General features: G+C 42.6%; 1 protein-coding gene across 1 annotated transcript in view; it reads left to right on the top strand.

The window, feature by feature from the left end:
- Nucleotides 1-26,092, top strand: part of MYRFL (myelin regulatory factor like) — a 116,336-nt gene that overhangs the window by 15,853 nt on the left and 74,391 nt on the right. The window contains exon 2 of the mRNA XM_036298975.1: nt 11,636-11,726. Within this exon, the coding sequence (XP_036154868.1) occupies nt 11,636-11,726 (91 nt within the window). The remainder of the gene's footprint in view (nt 1-11,635; nt 11,727-26,092) is intronic.

The raw sequence follows: 26,092 nt of genomic DNA, 5'->3' as shown, positions 1-26,092 counted from the left end.
GTTTGATTCCTGTCAAAGGCATATGCCTTGGTTGCGGGCACATACCCAGTAGGGGATGTGCAGGAAGCAGCCGATTGATGTTTCTCTCTCATCTATGTTTCTAACTCTCTATCCCTCTCCCGTCCTCTCTGTAAAAAAAATCAATAAAATATTAAAAAAAAAAAAGAAGTGTGCCTAAAGCATTTGAAGAACTACAATATTCTCTTTTTATCTTCATGAACATAAGACAAACACAGAAATCTTTCTCCCCTGCCCTCCCCCTGGGAGAAGCAGGCCTCTGTGTGAAAATGTGAATTGACCTTTCATGGTACTAAGGACCTCAGGGCTGTGAACCATGCTCAGGACTTGGTTCTCCCTCCCTTTGCTGGCTGTTTATGGAAATGTTGGGGGGCAGGGAGGGGACACAAAAACTCACACTCAGCCACCAATTCTCCTCCCCTCCCCTTCTCTCCTCAGAAAGACTCTCCTAGAGTACATGCCCTTGACCAGAATCGAACCTGGGACCCTTCAGTCCACAGGCCGGTGCTCTCTCCACTGAGCCAAACCGGTCAGGGCTATTTAAAAGGAAGATAAAACAACCTCAAAAAGAATTGTTTTCAATTTTCAATTGAGGGTTATTTTAAAGCAAATAGATGAACCCGGTGAAAGGGAGAAAGAGAGTGAGGAGGGAGTGTGGGAAAGAGAGGCTTTGTAATGACTTCCATGTGAGGATAGCTGGGACCCCTTTCTCCAACCTCATCTCCTTCCATCCTTTCTTTCACTTTATGGTTGGAACACATCATAATTCCCCAACTTGTACACTATTTCAAGCCTCTGGGGTCTTACTTGGACTGCTCTGTGTCCAAGTAGAGTTCTTTTTTCCTCCTTTTGGTACGAATTCAAAACCCTCTGCCTTTCTCCTTTCCTTCTTGCAATGGTTCTCAATCTGTGGGTTGCGACCCTTTCACAGGGGTCGCCTAAGACCATCGGAAAACACATATATAATTACATATTGTTTTTGTGATTAATCACCATGCTTTAATTATGTTCAATTTGTAACAATAAAATTGGGGGTCACCACAACATGAGGAACTGTATTAAAGGGTTGCGGCATTAGGAAGGTTGAGAACCACTAGGGAAAAAGAAGTGAGAAGAGCCCTGACTGGTTTGGCTCAGTGGACTGAAGGGTCCCAGGTTCGATTCTGGTCAAGGGCATGTACTCTAGGAGAGTCTTCCTGATTACCTTTTCCTGTCTGTGCGAGGTACCTCCCCTGGGGCCCAGGGCTATCCTGCGCTTCTCTCTGTCAGGGTCCTAGTCGTATTGGACGGAAATAATCACTCTGATCCTCTTTTCTAATTGGATGGTGGACTCCTCAAGGACAGGAGGGTCTCTTACTCATTTTTTTAAAATATACTTTTTATTGATTTCAGAGAGGAAGGGAGAGGGAGAGAGAGATAGAAACATCAGTGATGAGGATCATTGATTGGCCGACTCCTGCACACCCTCTACTGGGGATGGAGCCTGCAACCCAGGCATGCGGGTTTCACTCCCCTATCTACTCAGGAGGTATTGCTGAGGCAGGACGGCACCCCTGAAAGATTCAGGGTGGGAGCTTCTTTGTTACATTTTTTCTGAAGTTGTGCCATGCAGGCTCTGCCCATGAGGGCCTTGATTTAATATCCAGCACTGTATATTCCAGATGAGCCCAACCCCCTGTAAAGCCTGTAGGTGTGTTCCCCCTCTTTAGCTATTTTTCCTTTGGAACAGTCTTCCTCTTTCTCCTCCTCCTTCCTTCTTCTTCCTCTTCCTACTCCTTTCTGGCCTTTGGCAAAATTAGACTTTCCAATAGACCAAACCAGAATAATACGTCTTCAAACTCTTGAACATAAATCAATAAGCTCCCTTGATGTGTTACAATTAAATTTCTTTTTGTCAGCTTCTTTCCCAAATTTACCTTCTATGGTTAACATGCATTTGTGTTTTATTTCTCTTCTAGTGTTTTCTTCTTTCCTGTATTAACGTTAGTATATGCTTTTAAAAATAATTTTATTGATATCAGAGAGGAAGGGAGAGGGAGAGTGAGATAGAAACATCAATGATGAGAGAGAATCATTGATTGGCTGCCTCCTGCATGCCCTACACTGGAGATCGAGCCTGCAACCTGACCAGGAATCGAATCTTGACCTCCTGGTTCCTAGGTTGATGCTCAACCACTGAGCCACTCTGGCCGGGCGAGTATACATTATTGAGGAGAAAATGGACGTAATGTGTTCAGAGAGAGGAGAATCCTTGAGCCCAGGAAGGGTAGCTCTCATGTAATTGGTTTAAGCCAGTTATCATAATCTCAATTTCCTCCACGCTCTTTCCCTTACGTATCAGCAGCTATAACTCTTCTTTACAACCCCTTCCAACATCCTTTTATAAAGCAAATTCCTATATTTTCTGAAGTACTTAATGATATTAATAATAATTTGATGCCTTTTACATTTTTATTAGAAATGTTATTGTTTTTATTAGTTTTTAAGTGGTTTGCCCAAACCTTTCTTTTATTACTTCACATGATTTTGCAGAAAGCAAGGTTGTTCAGTAACAGATATGTTATAGTAGGAAACACCTGAGCCCCTAAAATAATAACTGTGTTATTGAAACTTGAGCAGGCATTTAAGTTTGCTACGACGATTTGCTCTTCTGAAAAAAATGGGGATAATAAAATGGGGTTCTTATCTGATAGAATTAAATTATTGTGAGGAGTAAATGGGAAAGTGACTATAAAAGTCTTAGCACAGGATCAGCATATAAAAAGTGCTCAACAACAAATTTATCAAATATTATTATTATTCTCCATTGACCATCTCTCACGTGGCTTGTCTGTGATTCTTTCACACTCTGTTGGCTCTCCTCCGACACCCTAGTATTTGTCATCATTCCTCTGAAGGTATGGGGCCCATGTCACCAGGCCTGTGCATAGAAGAGTAGGGGCCTCAACATCCTAGTTCTGTACTCAGTGATTTTATTATTATAACCCTGCAGTAATTTATTTTCTTCCCAATGCTCCCCTATCACCTATTCACTGGTAAGTTTCCCTATCTCATACTTACATAATTTAAAAAGTTGATGTAAAGCTGAATGCTTAACTCGCCAAATTTCATCTTGCCAGTCAGCCATCAATCTCGTCAAGCCCAGATGAGACCTGACTCTTGCATATTATATTGCACCTTGCCCACCGCCAGGCCATCTGCATACTTGGCCAGTCTGGTTTCTCTACACTTACCCAAACCACAGATAACATTGTTGGGAAGGATGACAGCAGAGTCATTTTATATGAATTTTAGGATGTTCTCCACGTTAACATGTTGGGGTACAGTTGTTCACCCAGGAGTCAATTCTAATGTAATTTTCTCCACCTTTCTCCACCCTAGCAACAAGCACAGCCACCCTTAACTGCCTCTCCTCCCCGCCAAATAGGACTGGAAGCCCCCTTGACATATCACACCATGTTGGTGCCGCTGGTTTCCTTTCTGTGCTCCTCCCCCGCCTGGAGGGTAAGCCTGAGTGCTGCTCACTGTCGTATCCCCAGTGCCTCGCGCACACACTTCATTAGATATTTATTGGATGTTGAATGAGTGAATTAACAATTTTGTTAAGTATGTAGCTGAAGTGAAGGTACACATTTCCGTGGAGAGTGCCCTAATCTGCCAGTCAGGCAGCTGAACAGGACACGAAGTCCACCCACAGGGCCAGTTCTTTGTGGGCGCATGCAGGCTCCCCGACTGTCTTCTGATGTTCGTAGAGGCCAGCGGTCAGGTTTGTAGCAATCCTTTCTAGAATTCTGCATCTGCGACAGTTATAGAACACCCCCATGGGTGTTGCCATTCTGTGACACAATGTGCTTGAACTCTATTTACTCAAGTGAAATAAAGGTTAATGTTCATTTTATCTTTTGATTATTGGGCACATGAATTTCAAGTGATTCATTTCACCTTAAAGTCCAGAGACAGTCTTTTAATTTAGTCACTGTTTCCAACAATGAATCATGTTAGCTCTGCTGGAAAGAACTGGTTAGGTTCTTTCTGGGTCAACGTAGGACAGCCTGACCTGTGCAAGGAGGACTGGGAGCCTCCGGGATTCCAGGTTATCAGGCGGAGTTCCTTGAGGGCAGTGCCCTGCTGCTCCCTCTGCCTCCAAGAGCACGGGAGCAAGATCGACATGACATGAGCCTGAGCAAGTGAACCCCTCCAGCTCCTTCCCAGACTCCTCACCCACGCCGCTCATATTTCCCATCTCAAGGCACCAGCAGGACCAGCCACCACAACAGGGATGAGGAATAGCTTAGATGCCTTCTCATCCATCACAAAGTCCAGTGGGGCTCTCCTCTCAAATACTACTCGCCCCCAGTCGTGTGCTGGCAAATGTTTAACAACCAGCTCTTAGGGGGGAAAAATCCCCCAACTTGAAGTGTTTGCCAGCTTCCATGCTGTAAACGCTCCGAGTGTGGCTAGTGTCAAACTGCGAACAAGAAGACACTAACCGGGGAGTTGGGAAGAGACGTGCACAAGCTGGCACACGCTGACTCCAGCACGCCACTGCACATCCTTCCACGCGCCTGATCCCACCTCCACTGCACCAGATCAGGTTCTTGGCTTTCCAGGCCTCAGGATCTGCTCCTGCTAATGGTCTCCAGTGGTCGGCAAACTCATTAGTCAGCAGAGCCAAATAGCAACAGTACAACGACTGAAATTTCTTTTGAGAGCCACATTTTTAAAACTTAAACTATATAGGTAGGTACATTGTTATTAACTTAATTAGGGTACTCCTGAGGCTTAGGAAGAGCCCACTCAAGGGGCCAAAGAGCCGCATGTGGCTCGTGAGCCGCAGTTTGCTGACCACTGGTAGCCTCGTAGACCCTTATTCCTAGAAGCTTTTCCCGGCACCCTTTTGCTCCTGCTGAGTCATTTAGGTGTCCCATAATGTCCTGTGTTCAACTCTGTTCTTACATAGAATTGCCATGATATGTTTTTATATCAATTTTCTCACTGAGATCTGAATTTCTTGAGCACAGCAACTGATGGTAATGACAAAATGTAGTATTTGTTGAGCTGGGAAGTATGCACCTTATAGCACCTTATAGGCATCCTCTCATTTAATCCTTCCACGCTGTGAGATAGATGCTCTTATTCTCGCCATTTTATAGATAAGGAAACGGAGACACAGAGAAGCTAGGTAATTTACCCCAGGGTGCAGCAAGTTTTGACCCCAGAGCTGATTGCAGAACCAGGACCTTACCTACTAAGGCTCGTTTGTCTTTGTATCTCTAGCACTGTGCGTGGTCCATAGCAGGTGCCCTTTGATTGTGTGTTGGGTGATTTAATGAGGGAAGGCTAATGCTGGCAGTGTTCTTGACTAGTCTCTTTGCTCTAGTCTTGCCCAGTTTCACTCCTAAGAGCAGCAGAAAGACCTTTCAAAAATATAAACCTGGCCTGGCCAGACCACTCGGTGGGTTAGAGTGTCTTCCTATAGGCCAGTGATGGCGAACCTTTTGAGCTCGGCGCGTCAGCATTTTGAAAAACCCTGACTTAACTCTGGTGCCGTGTCGCATATAGAAATTTTTTGATATTTGCAACCATGGTAAAACAAAGATTTATATTTTTGATATTTATTTTATCTATTTAAATGCCATTTAACAAAGAAAAATCAACCAAAAAAAATGAGTTCGCGTGTCACCTCTGACACGCCTGTCATAGGTTCGCCATCACTGCTATATGCCAAGGTTGTGGATTTGATCCTGGTCAGGGTACATACAAGAATCAACCAATAAGTGCATAAATAAGTACAACAATAAATCTCTCTCTCTCTCTCTCCAAATAAATCAATAAAATATATGATAGTGTCACTTCTTTGATGAAGAATTTCCAATATCTTAGTAAATTTTAAGATAAATTCCTTACCTTGATACCTATGAATCTTCATGATCTGTTATCTACCAGTTTCTCTAGCTACATGTCCCATCATTCACATTTATTCATTTAGATATTATTACTCACCCAACAAATTCAATATTTATTGAATAATCACCATGTTATAAGCCTTTTTCTAGGTGTTTAGGGTCTGTACAAAATGAGGCAATTTCTACCCTAGAGAGGCTTAGAGTTCAGTAGAGAGACAGACACACACCCCGTAACTGCTGCGGCGGTTGAACTAAAAGTCCATGCAGCGGGCAGGGGGTCCATGCAGAGGCTGCCCTCAGCCTGCCGTGCTCTGCACCTGCCCTCCGGCTCTGGCCCCACCACGGGCACATTTCCACAGGAACCCTGCTGCTGACAGTTAAATTCATTTAAACAATTTCCTTTCTGTTCCTAGAATGCCCCCCCCCACCCCACTTATCCTTAAAAATTCCTCTCAAATGTCATCTGCAAGAAATCCTTGACTCACCCCAGCCATCCTAATTGGTACCCATGTCTACATCCACCCTAACACTGAACACCCTGCACTGTGAGCTGATTTTCTCGTCCCTCTCTCTGGACTGTGAGCTCATCCCTGATTTTATTTCTGGACACACAGTGGATGCTAAGTAAATGTTGAATAAATGAGTAAAACAATTAATTAATGATTGGAAATGTCTCTGGGGAAATGTCATCTTTGGTGTCATCTAACTCTGAACTGGCTATGGCTCTAAACACCAACATTAGCTTTTCTCTCCCCCATCGCCTCTTTCCCCACCCATCCTCCTCCTTTGGAGTACCCATTAACACTTCTGCTCCCATTTCTCATGAACACTGGCATAGCAGAGGGAAACTATCTTTATGTTTAAATGCAAAGGGCAACCATTACGGTGATCCTCGTGGTTGCCTAATTTTGTCAACGTGTCTGTTGTCTGAGTGCTCTGGGCAGCATTGTTGTGGGACAAAGGGTGTAAGAGGGGATATAGAAGGAACAGGAGCATTTGGGTTGGGGACAGTGATGTGGGAAGGGACCCCATCAGATGAAAACAAGCAGGGTCTTCACATAGGACCGGGTGTGTGGATGGGCAGGCGGGTGTGGGGAGGCAGGGAGTACGGAAAGGCTGTGCAGTTTCCCCAAAGGCATAGGTAGGTCTGTGAGTGGGTCCTCTGAATGCAGCGTGGATTTGTCTGTGGCACTCACTCCCTGGTGGACTGACTCTCATAACCATGTGCTTTTTTCTTGTCTGTCCAAGGCCTAGGGCAGCAGGGCGGGTCACCCTCCTGCCGCTGCCGCTGTGTCTGGAAGAGGAGGCAGAGAGCTGAGGTGCAGAAGGGCTTTGCTTCCCGAGAGCAATAAAGAGTCCGTTCTCCGGCCCTCCCGGGAGGCCTGGGCAGCCTCTCCTTTTGTGAGCAGGACTGTGACAGGCCCCCCCCCCCCCCCAAGGTACAAACATAATGTAGAAAAGGGAACAATCTAGGTTTGAAACAGAGCCTCCCGACGGGGTGGGATGCCCAATGACCCCCTCTTTGCAGGTTTGGGTGTCATAAGCCAGTGTTTAAGACATTTAGAGCAGAGTGATTATTTTTAAAAGCATGGGATTTATTTTAAGAGCCAGTAGAGAGTGGCCCGGCGTGTGTAGAAGCCTCCTGGAAACAATTCCATCTGACACTATGGATTTATCTTGTTGAGTAATTTCCTTTGGGTCTGGAAAGCACAGATGTGCTGTTGGAGTCCTAGTAAACGCTGGCTACCGCAGGGATCATCTTTCCTCCTTCATTAAGGGGTTTGGACAAGCCACACAGGGCAGGTCCTGGGAGCTGTGGACCATCTCCTATTTCTACCCCGGGGAAGGTGGTGATATAAAGCAAGTAGCACATCACTCATCTATGGGCCACCTCCTATTTGTTCCTGGGAAATTGTGTGTGTGTGTGTGTGTGTGTGTGTGTGTGTGTGTGTGTGTGTGTGTGTTGGGGAAGGGCGCTGCATAAAGCAGATGGGACACCAGCAGGGATTTCAGTGGGAAACTAAACAGATCCTTCCCTCCATCTGCTTCTCTTAGCAATTGGCTTGACCAAAGCCCAGTGAAGTGCTGGAAGCAGTTGCTTCTCTGCCTGGTTGGCACTGTTGGGGGAGGGGTGGTGGTGATGGAGGCTGTGGTAAGGGTGGGCTCAGGAATGAAGGCCGGCCTGGTTGGCTGCCCTGGGTGTCATTTACTAGCTGTGCGACCCTGGAAGTTACCTTCTCTGTAAACTGGGGATACTTCTGATGCCCACCTCCTAGGGCTGCTGGGAGGATTAACGAGGAAATACAGGTGAAGTGCTTATCCGTTTGCTTGGCTCAGGGTAAGAACTCATTACTGAATGTCCCTGGAAACAGCGATTGTGTCCGATTTCATCGCCCTTCTTCTGTTCTTGTCCCCTTAGAGTCCTTCCCACAAAGCCCCCGAGTAACATTTTAACAATGTAAAGCACACGTGTCACTTTCCACAGGCTTTCCGTTGCTCTGAGCCTCTCCTCCCCACCTCCCTACGCTCATGTGCTCTGGCCAAGCTGGAATGATTTGCTTCTCAGACATGCTGGGCGCGGTCCAGCCCCAGGCTCTTGCCCTTGCCATTCCTCCGTAGTTACATGGCTGACTGCTCTCTGAGCAAGGCCTCCACCAAAAAGAGCTCTGCCCCCACTCTCTCATGCCACTCCATTTTATTTTCATCCATCTCCAATAAATCTTTTTTATAGCCATGAATATCCTCCCCAGACCCCACTGTTGCCATCTTTTCCTCCCTTAGAATTCAAGCCCCCTAAGGGAACTTGCCTCTCTCTCACCCCCCACCCTCCCACCCCACTGCTGTGTCCTCAGAATCTTGTCCAGTGCTTGGCACATGGTAGATGCCTAATACAAGTTGGTTGAAACAATGAAAGAATGAATGAGTCTTGTCCTGCCCATCTCCATCCCATCCTTTCTTCAAAGTCTAGCCTAAGACTAAACTCCACTATGGGGTCATTTTTGACCATCCCAACTTTTAGGAATATCTTCTATTTCCCTCTTAGTTCATGCCACTGAATGGAGTTGATGATCTCTCTTCCTTTTCCTTCCCTCCTCTTTTTCCTTCCTCCTTCCTTCCTTCCTTCCTTCCTTCCTTCCTTCCTTCCTTCCTTCCTTCCTTCCTTCCTTCCTTCCTTCCTTTGTCTCTGGTATCCATAAAAATTTCCCATTTGGGAGGTGTTCAGGATTTTAAACATTTTATTTTAATGACTGTGGATGAGATAGCAAGCCAAAAGCTAAACATAAAAGAGCCTTCCTGTAACTAGTGCAGTGATCTGAATGCCCTGGGAACACAAGGCACTGGATTATGGGAGGGATTTTGGTGTGGGGGATAGAGCATTGAAGTATTACATATTTAAACTGCACCTGGAAGTCCCCCCATAATGTTAATAACTGGTGAATTTGAGTGAAGGGTATAAGTCCTTTTGTGACTTCTCTTTAAGTTAAAAATTATTTTAAAATAAAATGTTAAAAATCCTTTCCCCCCTTAAAAATTGTATGAGGTGAAATTTATCAATCTCTTTCTTTATAGTTGTGGTTTTCATGCCATGCTTGGAAAAGCCTTCTTTATCTCAAGGTCATAAGAATATTCACTCATGTTTTCTTTCTCTGGTTTCCTTTATTCATGTTGAAGTATTTGATCTACCTGGAATTTTGGTGTTGAAGCAGGAAAATGTTTCAGTTTTTTTTCTTTCTTTTCTCTCCCAAATGTCTAACCAATTTTTTGCACAACTTTTATTGAATAATCAGTCTTTTCTCACTGGTATGAAAGAATATGTTTATCATGTGTTAAAAGTCCTTATATATTTCATTTATGTGTAATGTTTCTTGAAATGCCCTGGACTTGTTTGTGTTCCTTTGATGTGTCCATTTGTGTGTTTCTCGGTACTCGCTTATCCCCACCCCCTTCCACAATTTTTCTGGCGAATTTTGGGTATTTATTTTTTTCAGAAGAATTTCAGAACACTTTAACTTGGGGATTATTTGATTTCAGGTAACATAATAACCAATTCAAAAGAGTACGTTGGGTATATAAAGAGTTTGTCATGTAATTAAAGCAAAAGTGGAACAACCAGGCTCAGTAAGGGTTAAAAATCAAGAAGGACCTAGGCACACATGGCAGAAATATTTAGACTACCCTCTAGTGCTCTGCCTTAGCTATGACTTAATTCCAACCATTAGCTTTAAAGTCTATCTGTTTGAATTCTTGGGAGAAATCATTGAATTGGCCACTGGCCAACTAACGGATTGGTTCTCCCTGATTCAGGCGCCTGTAGAAGTTACATGATACAAATATAAGGGGAAAGTTCTCAGAAAATGAACATACAGGTTTGGTAGTTGTCTTAAATAATATACAGTAGAAGTTTTGCAATATTGAGTCTTTTAGTCAAAGAACAAGATATGTCTTTCCACTTGTTCAAATCTCTTATGACCCTTCATAGAGTTTCTCTATACCTTTAAAAAAAAGTCCCCAAATATACGTTTAGATAATTTATGCTTTTTATTATTTTGAATGTAATTTTCCTTTTTCCTGGTATTTATTGAAGTGGTTGACTGGGATTTTTTTATGTATAACTAAGTACTTAGTTTTTATATTTAATTTCAACCAACGACTCTTAAATTTCCCGATTATTTCTAATTGTCAGTTGTTTCTCTTGAGTTTGCTTGGTTATGGAGTCATATTATCTGCAAATTAAGATTGTTTTGTCTTCTCTATAGTATATTCCTATACTTTATATTCTTTTACAATTTTAACATTTTTATTATAAACAGAGTAAACTGATGAGCTTATTTTCATTTATTTAAATTGAGAAAAAGGACAGAAATAATGTGTTACATTTTGGGAAGTCTAACAAAGTGTGAAGCAAGATATGGAACTTCTTGTTTGTCTCAACTGGAAAAATTTGTCCAACCATATATATATATATATATATATATATATATATATATATAGTAATATGCAAATGAGGTCAGGACTCCATAATGGTCATGACCAGCTCAGGAGGAGGGGCCAGGTGTGGCCGTGAGCCTGAAAGAACAACACACAGGTGCAGCCTGGAGCCTGAGAGATCAATATAGAGGGGCGCCTGCTCCAGCCTCTGCAGCACAGCTAGGGGCAGGCCCCCAGCGGACACACACACACACACACACACACACACACACACACACACGGGCGCCTGCTCTGAGCCTCCAGGCAGTCAGTAGGACATCCCCTGAGGGCTCCTGGACTGTGAGAGGGGGCAGGCTGGGCTGAGGGACCCCCACCCCGCAGTGCACGAATTTCATGCACCAGGCCTCTAGTCTATCCAATAAAAAAGTTTACGCTATAGAATCTTGCGGCTACAGTAAGAAAGACACAGTCCCTAACCTTAAAAACTTTAGATAAATAAACAAACACAAAAGCAAATGATTATAATAGTGTATGAGGCAAAGCACATGGTGTTAAAGGAAACACATAAATAAGGGCACCGAACCAGCCTTGGGCAGTCAGGGAAGGCTGCTGGAAAAAGGTGACATCTAAAGAGATTTCTGAAGAAAATATTTGAATGGAAAATAAATGCATTATGCCATTTAGTTGCTTTGAAATTCTTGGGTGCAAGCATATCAATGTTTTTAACTGTTAGCCATTATGAAATCTTCATGAATCTCAACATTTTTAATTTGTCTTTGCAGCTCAGGGGGCCAATGACACCCTGGGAAACTTGGCCCTGGATACAAGTCTGCTGGAGGAGTTCTTGGGCAATGATTTCGATTTGGGGGCCTTGTAAGTAAAGAGCGCACTGCTCTCCATCTGATGTTTTAAAATTTATGAAGTAGCTAAATGATCTGGGAAGTGTTCCCTCCACTTTATTTTCTAGAAGAGCTTGGGTAGAGTTGGTATTATTTCTTCTATAAATCTTTGGCAGATTTCACTACTGAAGCCAGGTAGGCCTGGAGTTTTCTTTAGAGGAAAACTTCCAATTTAATTTCTTTAGTTGATTTGGGGCTTTTCAGGTTATCTACCGTAGTTATCAGCTGAGGCAGCTTATGTCTTCCAATGAATTTGTCATTTTATCTAAGTTGTCAAATTCACTGGCCTAAAGTTGTTCATTGTATTTCTTTGTTATACTTTTAATGTCTGTAAAATCTATAGTGATGATCCTTTTGATAGTAGTAATTGGTATCTTTTTTTCCTTTATTAATCTGGCAAGAGTCTTAACCGTTTGAAGAAACAGCTTTTGATTAAATATATATTCTTGTTTGTTTTTCATTGATTTTTGTTCTTATTTTTTGATATTAACATAGTCACTCCAGCTTTCTTTTTTATTTTTAATTTATATGCAGAAAAAGTCAATTATTTTCCTTGTGTATAGTTTTGTGAGTTTTGACAAATGGATAGTCGTGTAATTACTACCATGATTAGCACACACACAGTATCCTCACATGAAAACATTCTCTTATGCTTTCCCTTTGTGTTAAAACCTCCCACCCACCCTGAGCCCTTAGTGACCACTGATCTCTTCTCTGTCTCTATAGTTCTGGAGGTTTTTTTTCCCAAATATTTTTAATTGATTTTTGGGGAGGAAGAGAGAGAGAGAGAGAGAGAGAGAGAGAGAGAGAGAGAGAGAGAGAGAGAGACATCAATCATCTGCCTCCTGCATGATCCAGTGATCCAGGGATTGAGCCTGCAACCCGGGCGTGTGCCCTGACCAGGAACTAAACCAGCAATTTTTCTCACCAGCCAACTGAGCCTCACCAGCCAGTTTTGCTTTTTTTGAATTGTCACATAAATGAAACCATATTGTATTTAACATTTTTGAATGTGGTTTCTTTCACTAGGCATAATAAGTCTTTGATCAATAATTCATTTCTTTTTGTTGCTGAGGAAGACTGTTGCATGGTTATAAGACAGATTGTTTATCTAGTCACCCATTCCAGAACATTTGGATTATTTCCAGTTTTTGGCAATTATGAAGAGTTTCTATAAATATTTATGGACAGGTGTTTGTGTGATTAAGAGTTTTAATTTCTCTAGGTTAATGCTTAAGATAAAGACTGCTAACTTTATAAAAATTGCCAAATTTTCTAGAGTGGCCATTCACTTTGCATTACTACTAGCAATGTATAAAACACCCAATTACTTCTCTTTATCACTGGTTCTTGGTATTATCAGTTAAATAAAATTTTTATTATGGCCATTCTAATGTGTTTATAGTGGTATCTCATCATGTTTTATTTTGTATTTTCCTAAGGACTAATGATGTTGAGTATCATTTCATGTACATGTTTGCTACTCATACATTTTCTTTGGTGAAGTATCTCTTTAAATTTTTTGCCCATTTAAAAAAATTGCGGCCCAACCGGCATGGCTCAGTGGTTGAGCGTCGACCTATGAACCAGGAGGTCATGGTTCAATTCCTGGTCAGGGCACATGCCCAAGTTGTGGGCTCGATCCCCAGTGTGGGGCATGCAGGAGGCAGCTGATCAGTGATTCTCTCTGATCACTGATGTTTCTCTCTCCCTCTCCCTTTCTCTCTGAAATCAATAAAAATATTTTTTAAAAATGGGGTTGTTTTTATATTTGAGTTTAGAGAACTCTTTAAATGTTATGGATATAAGAGCTTTGTTGGCTATGTGATTTGTGAATATTTTCTTCTAGGTCATACCTTATGTTTTTATTTTCTTCATAGTGTTTTTCGCAGAGTAAAAGTTTTAAATTTTGGTGATATCCAAGTTTTAAATTTTAGTGATGTCCAATTTATCATATTTTCTTATATGGTTTGTACTTTATATCTAATAAATATAGATATGCCTAATTTAAGTTCTCAAAAATTTTCTACTGTTTTCTTACAAAAGTTTTATTTAGATCTGTGATCCCATTTTGAATTAATTTTGTATAATATTTGAGATAGAGGTTGAGATTTATTTTCTTATTTATGAATATCCAATTATTCCAGAATTATTTGTTGAATAACTTTTCTCCATTGAATTACTTTAAGCTGTTGTAAAAAAAAAAAAATCAGTCACCTATATTTGTTTGGATCTCTATATAAACTCTCTACTGTTCCATTGATCTATGTGCCTACCATTTTGCCAATGCCACACTATCTCAATTACTCTATTTTTATCATAATTCTTAAAAGCATGTAGTGCATGTCCTTCAAATTGCTCTTCTTTGTCAAAATTGTTTTGGATATCTAGTTCCTTTGATTCCCACATAAATATTAGAATCAATTTGTTAATATCTATATAGTGCTACTGAGATTTTTGTTATGATTGTATGAAACTTAGCAATGCTTTGGAGGAAAATTAGCATCTTAGCAAAATTGAGTTTTCTAATCCATGAACATGGTACATCTCTCCATTTATTTAGACCTTCTTTGATTTCTTTCATCGGTGTTTTATAGTTTTCAGCATATAAATCCTTTCTTGCAGATTACATTGATTGGGGTTTGCTCAACTTTTTGAATCTGTAAATTTGTGTTCATTACATCTGGGAAGTTTTCAGCTATTATTTCTTTACATTTATTCTTGTGTGCCAACGTCTTTCTTTCCTCTTCTTAGGACTGCAGGGATACTAATGTTAGGCCTTCAATACTGTACACAGTCCCCTGAATCTCATTTGATTTTTTCAATCTTTTTTCTCTCTGTTGTTTATATTGGATAATTTCTGTTGATCTGTCTTCAAGCTTACTGGCCCTCCTGTGTCATCTCCATTTTTTTTATTAATACCCTTGTAAATTCCCTCCTTTTTCTACCCCATGAAAGATAGGCAGTGAAACCAGACCTGAATGTCAATAGTAATGGGGAAACCTGTTTTCAGATACTTCTAGTACCTGGGTGTTGTTGTTCTTTGCCAATAAAAACATCCTTACTAAATGACCGTGGGAAGAAGGGAAGCTCAACATTTTGCAAGCTAGTTACACACACACACGCACACACACACACACACACACACACGCGCACACACACACACACACACACACACACACAACTGGTAAGTTGCCAAATGCCTGAGCCCACACTTTGAGCCTGCTGTTCTGCTCCAGGCACTGTGTGGGCTGAACCCGGACACTAGTTGCCCTGTGCCTGCCCTCACAGTCCTCTCACTCCACTCAAGCAGCAGGCGTGAATTCCTGTGGGGAGGGTGGGCAGTGGACGTAACCTTACCATCGCTGGTCTGGAAACAATTTGCTAGACGTTTTCTAGTCACTCTCTCTCCTGCATGATTTCTTAAGAGAAGGTGCAGCTGAGTCCACTAGGATTCTGTTTAATCATCTCAATCACTTTTGTAACTAGTAGAGAGAACTTAAGCTGTTTGGGGGGAAAAGTGAACAAAAATCTTATTTGAAGAGCTGTCATTTTACCTGGGAGTTCTGAAATCTGCCATATAATATTTGTCCCCGAGATAATAATGATCCTTCCTGTAGGGCCAGTGATATCACCCTGTAGGCTATCACCATTAGTTTGCCCATCAGCTTCACTCTCTACCTTTGGGGGTGGGTGGGGTTTGTAAATGAACTAAAGGAGGGAGTTAATATTGTTGAGCACTTACAAGTGCTGCAGAGTGTTCTTTGCACCTGACATATTAACTTATTTAATTACATATTTGATTTTACACCTCTCACTCTTTTAACAAACTCTGCCAAATAGGCACACTATTGTCCATATTTTACAGATGAGGAGGCTGAGGTTCAAAGAGGTTAGGTGAGCCCTAACCGGTTTGGCTCAATGGATAGAGCATCAGCCTGCGGACTCAAGGGTCCCAGGTTCAATTCCGGTCAAGGACATGTACCTTGGTTGTGGGCACATCCCCAGTGGGGAGTGTGCAGGAGGCAGCTGATCGATGTTTCTCTCTCATCGATGTTTCTAACTCTCTATCCCTCTCCCTTCCTCTCTGTAAAAAAATCAATAAAATATATTTTTTTAAAAAAAGAGGTTAAGTGACTCTCCATAGGTAAACAAGTGGCAAAGCTGGGACTAAAATGTGCCTGGCTCTAGAACACACGTCCTTTCTTCTGCAGGCAGCTTTTAGATGAATTGATATTTTAAGTGATGTTTTGGAGAACGGTGACCCTTAGGAAAATATATTAAATGTGTCTGAAGTAATCTGCCAAAAGGTGTGACTCAGGATGGACCTGAGCCACACATAGTGTGCAGTGATCGTCAGCGTTCACGCCCCTTAAAGAAAAGGCCTATGATCAGATAACCAGTCATTGCCTGATAAAAACTGCCAGCGCATGTGGTGAAATGGGGCTGCAATAAAAATGTGAGCAAGAACAAGTGGAAACAGGCCCAGTCTATGACCACGGTGTGGTTGGGCTGATTCAATGAGCATTACACCTGTATGGCCTATTCAACTTCTCCAAGTGTGGCGTATTCTAAACACCAGGCTCTTTTCGCAGGTTAGTTTCATTCCTCCCAAGAGCCCTGGGATGTAGGTTTTCTTGCGTAGGCGCATAGCTAGGAAGTAGCAAAGCTGGTATCCACACCAGCTTTTCTACAAATCCTGATGACTTCTCCTCTATTATATTGCCTGTAAGTTGTGCCTTTAAAAAATGTCTGTGACACTTCTTTAAGGAACCTAAGAGACCACTAGGCTGCAAATGTTACGAGAACAGTTTGAACCTCATAGGCAGATCTTCAAATCTCAAACATATTAAAAAATGGAATTATTGGCTCTGTGAAATAGATGCCCCTAAATGCTCTGTGGAAAACTGGTCCCATGTGGAGGGTGGGGGTGGAGGATAAAAGTTCCATGATCAATAATGAGCTTATGGCTCACTAGATTAAAATTAAATGATCCCCTTTACTGCAGTGCTCTTCAGAGCCTTCGCTGTGCTAACGTGCAACTAGGAAGGCAAATGTCATGCTCTTCAAACTTATTTGGCCGGGAACTCCTGCTGGGAGGCACGCACCCGTGGATGAGCCTTGGGATAGCTGCTCAGGGCTTTCTCACGTTTCTGTGTGAACCTGCTGGGTGTGCTGGCTGGGGCAGTCCTGTTGGTGGAGGTTTCTGAGATTGCCCTTACACCTTTATTTCCCGTGTGGCAGAGTTCAGGGCAGCTGTGTGCGCAGCAGGAGCGGGCCGAAGTCCTCGCCAAGTCCCTGGGTTAGCCAGCAGTACCTGCTGGAGACAAGGGGAGCTGTGCCAGCCGGACACGGTGGGACATGTCCAGGTGGAGAGCTGCTTGGAGGGAGGGAGCCTAGGTATGTTGGGGACAGGACAAAACGCTGGAGGTGCAGTGAAAGAGAGGAAGTGTGTGTGTGTGTGTGTGTGTGTGTGTGTGTGTGTGATGTGTGTGTGTGTGTGTGTGTGTGTGTGTGTGTGTGTGTGTGTGTAGCGGAAGGCTGATTCTGGAAAATAGACTAGTGCACCTTTTTTTCCCCCATGACTTTTAAAAACTGTTTATTTTCCATCAACCTTATTTCCGTTCTGTTAAGAAATTTGTGGAAGAACAGCTGAGGACCACTCAGTGGTTGTTCCTACCCATTCAGCAGCCTGAGCAGTGGGGGCTGCAGACCAGTCTTCAGTGGCAGGCTGAGCACTCCAGGCTTCAGTAGGAAACTGCTGAATGGGCACAGAGGGCACCTGCACGCCTTCAGACCAGTCTGCAACCTCAGGCTGAGCAGCAGTGGACTCGGGAGCAGGAGCAGTCCATTCACCCTGAAATTCCTCCGTGGTCACAGCCTTTTCAGCAGCGGCCTGCTCTTCCTTTTCAATCTCTTCAGGATCTCTGTAGAAGTAAAGATCAGGCATGCCTTCCCACAGGTGTTCACAGGAGATGGTGCCACGCATGCGGAGTGCTTCCCGGGCCAGCACCCACCACATCAGACCCACTGAGTGCGCCCCCTTGTTGCTCCAAGAGATGGCGATGTCCACATATTCTGGGGTTTACCCAGGACTTGGCTTATTGGGGTTGGATGGCAAAATGAGGTAGGAATCAGCGACCAGCCGCATGTTTAATTCTGCCGCCGTAGCGTGGGGCTGATAAGCTCTTTACTGTGGTGTTGCGAAAGGCAGTGAGGTAATACACGTAGTTCTATGAGAAGAGCTTGTTAAAGGCTGTTTGAGTTCATTGACCCGTCTGACTTCTGGTTCAAACTGATTCAGTGGGAGAAGGACTAAGCAGAATCTTGGGCTAAAACATTACTGCTGATTTCTTGATTTTAAAGATATTTGTGGAAAATGAAATAACTTGCCCTAACTGGTTTGGGTCAGTGGATAGAGCGTCGGCCTGTGGACTCAAGGGTCCCAGGTTCGATTCCGGGCAAGGGCATGTACCTTTGTTGCGGGCACATCCCCAGTGGGGAGTGTGCAGGAGGCAGCTGATGGATGTTTCTCTCTCATCGATGTTTCTAACTCTCTATCCCTCTCCCTTCTTCTCTGTAAAAAATCAATAAAATACATTAAAAAAAAAAGAAAAGAAAAGAAAATGAAATAACTTACAGTTTTGTGGGTTTTTAAAACTTACTTACTTTATTTATTTACTTATTCCTCACACAAGGATATTCTTTCCTTTGATTTTTTTTTAAAGAGAGTGAAAGGGGGAGAGAGAGAAAAACATCGATGTGAGAGAGACACATTGATTGGTTGCCTCCTGCATGCGCCCGGACTAGGGTAGGGATCAAACCTATAACTCAGATACGTGCCCTTGACTGGGAATTGAACCCATAACCCTTAGGTGTGCGGGCTGACACTCTAACTGCTGGGGCAACACTGGCCAGGGCCTCTGGTTTTACATTTGATTAGGAGTGTCTGTATTGAGAACACCGTGTTCTTTAGAGCATGAACTCTGGTGATAGACCACTTGACTCCAGCTTGATTAGTGGCCAGATGAGTAACTCCTGAGGCCTCAGTTTCACTGCCTGTGGAATAGGCGCAATAACAGTACCTTTCATGTGGTGGTAGTAGAGATCAGATGAATCAACACACGGAGAGAGCTAGCTGTGTCTGGCCCAGGATAGGTCCTTCATACAGGTTATCTGTTTCCAAAGCAGCAGAGGAGGGTGGTGATGGGGTCAGCGTCCTTGCCATTTGCTAACACGGGGCCACAGGGGAGGAGTGGCATCATGCTTTCCTTGCCTCTCGCTGCCCTGTCATGATTTTCTTAGGCTCCCCTATCCACTGACACCACTTCTGCTATGACCCTTTCCTCGCCCAACTTCTGGGTGGTGGGTACAAACCCTTAATAAGCTGGTCAAGTATTTATTGAGTGTCCACCATGTGCTCACAACTCGACACTATGCAACACACACACACAGGGGCTGGCACCTGAGGACGCGGCTGTCTTTTTGAATCGGGAGGGAGTCACAAGCTCCTGACTGCTCTGAACTCTGGTTCCAGGAAGTCTCTGGGGACCCAGGACTCATACGGGGAGAAACTGGACTGTCTGGCAGCGGGCAGAACTCTGAACTTGAGGGCGGCTTTCCCTCAGAGGTGCTTGCAGCAATTACCGGGACACTGAGACACCCGGCCCCTTAGGGAAGGGCTGAAGATCCACCATAGCTGCTTGCTCCGCCCTTTGATTCCCTGAGACCCCGCCCCACCCAGGCTGCGGCAGAGGCTTTTGCATATGAATGCCCCGGCCCTTTGCAACCTGAAAATTACCTAAAAAATTGCAGCTGGGCCAGACAGACCCAGAACTTCCAAGAGAAGGCCCATGGCCCCACAGCAGCTTGCATTGCTTCACAGCTGGGCCTCATCAGGGCACCTCCAAACTCCAAAAAAGGAAGAGGAATCTGCAGTTCTCTTCGTAGCTCCTGCCAGGTAACCTCAGGCTGAGGCTAAATTAGCACCTCCTTAGATCCAAGAGCCAGTGTACCCAGTTGTCAGAGGGGGACTGTCCGGATTACAACTCCTCAGATCCATAAGGGACACACTCAGGGGGCAGACTCAGTGAGCACCAAAGCCCCACTGAAGGAAGTCTTGCGCCAGAAGGGTGTCTTCAGCACAGAAGTTCTCCCACTGCAGACACAGCTGATTCTCACTGCCAATTGGCCTGGAGGTCAATTCCTCCCAGTGATCCTAGAACAATCAAGGCATAACTACAACAAGGCTGTGCACAAAGCCCACAAAGGGGTACACCAAGAGTGTCCACCTCAGGTAACTGGGGAGGCTGAGCCACTGGGCCCTACAGGACAGCTAGCACACAAAACTACTCTACCAACACAGGGAAGCATAAAAAAATGCGGAGACAAAGAAACAGGTCACAAATGACAAAAATGGAGCACTTTTCAAGAATTACAAGTCATGAGAGAAACCAAGATGGCGGCATAGGTTAACACCGGAGATTGCTGCCTCGAACAACCACTTCAGAGATATAACTAAAGGACAGAACGGACATTATCCAGAACCACAGGAAGGCTGGCTGAGTGGAAATTCTACAACTAGGAGGAAAGAGAATATCATACCCAGACTCAGAGGAGGCGCAGTGCTGAAGTGAAATACTCAGGTGCGGAGTGCGCGTGCGGAGCGGGCTGGCGGCGAGGGCGCGGTTGTTGTTTTCAATCAGGAGCGAGTTTCAGACTCTGAGCTCCAGATCCGGGCGAGTCGCTGGGGACCCAGACTCAAACGGGAGAAGCAGGACTGTCTGGCTTCGGTCGGAACTCGAAGGCAGCTTTCTCTCCGAGGTTTGCAGCGGTTGCTGGGACTCTGAGAGGCAGAGCACCTAGGGACAGAACTGAGAGCAGCCATAACTGCTCGCTCTGGCCCGCCCTGTAGATCCCCGGGACCCGCCCCGCCCAAGCCCTGCTCAGAGCCATTTGCCAGATAGCCTCAGGCAAAGGCTAGATTAGCACCGCCCTATAGATCCAGCACAGAAGCTCTCCCACTGCAGACACAGCTGACTCTCATAGCCAGCTAGCCTGGAGGTCAAATCACCCCTGGCATTGCCGACAACAATCAAGGCTTAATTACAACAAGACTGCACACAAAGACCACTAGGGGGTGCACCAAGAAAAGATAAAAAAAATGCGGAGACAAAGAAACAGGACGCAAATGTCAGAAATGGAAGATATAGAGCTCAAAACCAAACTTTTAAGGTCTCTCAAGAACTGTCTAGAAGCTGCCGATAAACTTAGTAAGGCCCTCGAAAAGACTGGTGAGACCGCCGATAAATGTAGTGAGATCCTCAAGAAATCTAATGAGACCCTCGATGTTGTGATAAAGAACCAACTAGAAATTAAGCATACACTGACTGAAATAAAGAATATTATACAGACATCCAACAGCAGACCAGAGGAGCACAAGAATCAAGTCAAAGATTCGAAACGTGAAGAAGCAAAAAACATCCAACTGGAAAAGCAAAATGAAAAAAGAATCCGAAAATAGTGTAAGGAGCCTCTGGGACAGCTTCAAGCATACCAACATCAGAATTATAGGGGTGCCAGAAGAAGAGAGAGAGCAAGATATTGAAAACCTATTTGAAGAAATAATGACAGAAAACTTCCCCCACCTGGTGAAAGAAATAGACTTACAGGTCCAGGAAGCGCAGAGAACCGCAAACAAAAGGAATCCAAAGAGGACCACACCAAGACACATCATAATTAAAATGCCAAGAGCAAAAGACAAAGAGAGAATCTTAAAAACAGCAAGAGAAAGACAGTCAGTTACCTACAAGGGAGTACCCATACGACTATCAGCTGATTTCTCAACAGAAACCATGCAAGCCAGAAGAGAGTGGCAAGAAATATTTAAAGTGATGAATACCAAGAACCTACAACCAAGATTACTTTATCCAGCAAAGCTATCATTCAGAATTGAAGGTCAGATTAAAAGCTTCACAGATAAGGAAAAGCTAAAGGAGTTCATCACCACCAAACCAGTATTATATGAAATGCTGAAAGGTATCCTTTAAGAAGAGGAAGAAGAAGAAAAAGGTAAAGATACAAATTATGAACAACAAATATGCATCTATCAACAAGTGAATCTAAGAATCAAGTGAATAAATAATCTGGTGATCATAATAGAATCAGGGACATAGAAAGGGAATGGACTGACTATTCTTGGGGGGGAAAGGGGTGTGGGAGATGCGGGAAGAGACTGGACAAAAATCGTGCACCTATGGAAGAGGACAGTGGGTGGGGAGTGAGGGCGGAGGGTGGGGCGGGAACTGGGAGGAGAGGAGTTATGGGGGAAAAAAGAGGAACAAATGTAATAATCTGAACAATAAAGATTTAATAAAAAAATGACAAAAATGGAGGAAAGCAAATGACTGGATATAGAGTTCAAAACCACGTTTATAAGGTTTTTCAAGAATTTTATGGAAACCTCCAATAAATTTAGTGAGACCCTGGAGGATATGAAAAAGACCAACTAGAAATTAAGCATACACTGACTGAAATAAAGAATAATATACAGAGATACAACAGCAGACAAGAGGACCCCAAGAATCAAGCCAAAGATTTGAAATACAAAGAAACAAAAAATACCCAACCGAAAAAGAAAAAAGAAAAAAGATTCCAAAAATATGAAGATAGTGTGAGGAGCCTCTGGGACAACTTCAAGCATACCAACATCAGAATTATTGGGGTACCAGAAGAAGAGAGAGGGCAAGATATTGAAAACCTATTTGAAGAAATAATGACAGAAAACTTCCCCTACCTGGCGAAAGAAATAGACTTACAAGTCCAGGAAGCGCAGAGAACCCCAAACAAAAGGAACCCAAAGAGGACCACACCAAGACACATCATAATTAAAATGCCAAGAGCGAAAGACAAAGAGAGAATCTTAAAAGCAGCAAGAGAAAGACAGTCAGTTACCTACAAGGGAGTACTCATACGACTGTCAGCTGATTTCTCAACAGAAACCATGCAGGCCAGAAGAGAGTGGCAAGAAATATTCAAAGTGATGAATAGCAAGAACCTACAACCAAGATTACTTTATCCAGCAAAGCTATCATTCAGAATAGAAGGTCAGATAAAGAGCTTCACAGATAAGAAAAAGCTAAAGGAGTTCATCACCACCAAACCAGCATTATATGAAATGCTGAAAGGTATTCTTTAAGAAGAGAAAGAAGAAAAAGGAACTCTTACCATTTGCCACAGCATGGATGCAACTGGAGAGCGGATAAATACCACATGATCTCACTCATTTGTGGAATATAATGAACAACATAAATTGATGAACAAGGACTGATCCAGAGACGGAGAGGCATTGATTGGACTGTCGGGCCTTGGAGGGAAGGTAGGGGAGGGTGGGAGTAAGGGGGAAAGATCAACCAAAGGACTTATATGCAAGCATATAGGCCTAACCAATGGACACGGACAACGGGGTGGGGGGGTGGGGGCATGAGTGGGGGTGGGGGGTAGAGGGTAACATGGGGATAAGGACACATATGTAATATCTTAATCAATGAAAAATATATTTAAAAAAATTATTCTATTTCTTTCAGCAGCTAAAATTCTTCTTATTTTCACAACTCTCTCCTGCAGAAGCGAGAGACAGAGTTGGCCCCTCAAGGAGTGACTCACGGTGTCTGTTGCTTCCCAGGCCCAGTTCATGAAATCTCTTTGGCTTACTAGGTGAATTCAGAGCGGGCAGCCAACAACCAGTCTCTGGAGCATTCCTGGGATGCCCGACATGGTGCCTGTGATTAGGGAAGAGTTAGCAGTTTAGAAACAGTTTCAGATAACTGTTTTCCTTGAAGTTAATCATTGCCCTTGTTCTAACAATTTGCTTACTTATTTTAAATAACTTTCTTAGTTTGAGGGTAGCTATCATTAATTCTTTGCTCAAATTCTCTGGAAAGAACTGCCAAATTTCAATACGTTAAAATGCACCCAGCATGGAATGCAATGAAATAAAGGAGTGGCTTGTGATGCCTTTTGGAAGGGACACTACATTTTAAGGAATGCATTTAAAATGTTAACATGTTCATTTTAAATCCACCAACACACATTGCTGCCACTGAACACAGGGGTCTTTGCTTCTCCACAAAGGAATGGAGCATGCATTCCTGCTTCTAATATGCCATTTCCCGAGTAAACTTATAATTCACCTATGATGGTTAGTTTTTATTCATATTATTGAATTCAGTGGTGCTGCTAATGTAAAGGTAGCTTAACTGCCTAGAGCCGTGGTCGGCAAACTGCGGCTCGCGAGCCACATGCGGCTCTTTGGCCCCTTGAGTGTGGCTCTTTCTAAGCCTTAGGAGTACCCTAGTTGAGTTAACAACAATGTACCTACCTATATAGTTTAAGTTTAAAAAATTTGGCTCTCAAAAGAAATTTCAATCGTTGTACTGTTGATATTTGGCTCTGTTGACTAATGAGTTTGCCGACCACTGGCCTAGAGTCTTGAATGTGGCATTGTAAGATCATACAGTCAATCACCAAATCTAATTTGTAGATTTATAAGAGTGATACATGTGCAGAATTTAAGAAGTCTAATGCTGCCATATACATGGCTGATAATGAAAACCAGCAATCTTCTGCCCTACTCCCAAGTCCCTGAATTTGGCTCTCCCAGAGGCAGATACTTTTGAACCCTTTTAGATATTTCTACCATATTTAATTTAAATGATGTTTTTTTTTTAAAAAAATTTATCTTTATTGTTGAATGTATTACAGATGTCCCCTTTTCTTCTCCACCCATTGACCTTCTCCACCCCGCTCTCATGGTCCCCCACCCCTCACCCAGGCCTTCAATGAACTATTGTCTATGTCCCTGGGTTATGCATATATGCATATAAATTCTTTGGTTAATCTCTTCCTACCCCCCGCCCCCTCCCCCTTGTATTCATCTTCTTACTTTATACATTTTAATAACTTAATGTTATCTCAGAAATGTGGAATCTTCAACTGTGTAATTCCATTTATCCCCCAATCCCATCCTGTATACCATAGTTGTCCTCAGTATTATAACTATGCACATTATAAATTCTACAAGATAACATAATTTTTGCTTGCTACAGTCCTATGTATTTTTTTAAATCAAGAGAAAAAGTAATTTGCATTCAGATATAGACCATTTTTTATTCTCTGCATTTCTTCCTAAACTTTCAAGTTTTCATCTGTCTTTCCCTTTAACCTGAATAATGCCTTTAGCATTTCTTATTGTGCATATCTATTCATGGATTCACTTAAAAATTTTTTATCTAAAAATGTCTTTATTTTGCATTCATTTCTGAGAGATAGTTTCATTAGATATAAAGTTCTAGATTGTCAGTTTTTATTTTCTCTAGCACTTTAGAGATATTGGACTGTCTTATTGCCCCTGGAGATTTTGATTAGAAGTCACTGATCATTTAGTCACTGTTACATGTAATACGTTGTTTTTCCTTGGTTAGTTTTGAAGCTACTTTTATTTTTGGTTTATGGCTATGTGACTTTGATGACCTAGGTGTCTACCTTGCTTAAGATTGCTGAGCTTCTTGAACCTATACATTTATGTCTTTTACCAAATTTGGGAAGTTTTGGGCCATTATATCTTTACTTTCTGCTCCACCCTCTCCATAAGTTCCTGAATCTCTTTTAATTTGTTTCGTTCTCTGTTCTCTAGATTGGATGATATCTATTGATCTATCTTCAAGTTCTGTTATGCCACCCAGTGATTTAAAAAAATGTTAAGTTTTCATATCTAAAATTGTCTTCAATTCTAGAATTTCCATTTAGTTCTTTTTTAATAGTGTCTATATCTTTGCTGAGATTTTTATATTTAAAAAAATTTTTTCAAACACATTTTCTTCTGTACTTTTAAGCTTAGTTACAATCACTGCTTAAAATTCCTTTTTGCTAACTTAGTATCTGAATCAGTTCTGGATTAGTGTCCACTGACTGTTCTTTTCCTGGAGGCTGGGCTACATTTTCCTGTTTCTTTATCGAGTAGTTCTCTTTTTGTTGTTGTTGGAATAATGAATTTATGGATAACGTTCTTTTAGGAGTTGTTTTCTCAGTTTATTTGTCAACTTAGAGTTGGTAACCAAAAGATACTTATTCCTACTAAGTCACTGAGGAATTCTTAATTGTATCCTGGACATGGTGATTCTCTGGATTATCTTATATTCCTCTGAAGAGTATATATAAGGTATCCTCAAAATGTATACACACTTTGAATATTTATTAATTCCAATGGGTTAAATCTAACAACAACAACAACAAACCATCAAATGAGCTATCAGCTGTTAAAGTGTGTATAAGTTTTTTTGG

Source organism: Myotis myotis, unplaced genomic scaffold (genome assembly GCF_014108235.1).
Source record: "Myotis myotis isolate mMyoMyo1 unplaced genomic scaffold, mMyoMyo1.p scaffold_m19_p_3, whole genome shotgun sequence".
In the NCBI taxonomy this organism is placed as follows: domain Eukaryota; kingdom Metazoa; phylum Chordata; class Mammalia; order Chiroptera; family Vespertilionidae; genus Myotis; species Myotis myotis.
Note: the sequence above shows the minus strand (reverse complement) of the source record. Positions and strands in the feature narration are given on the sequence as shown.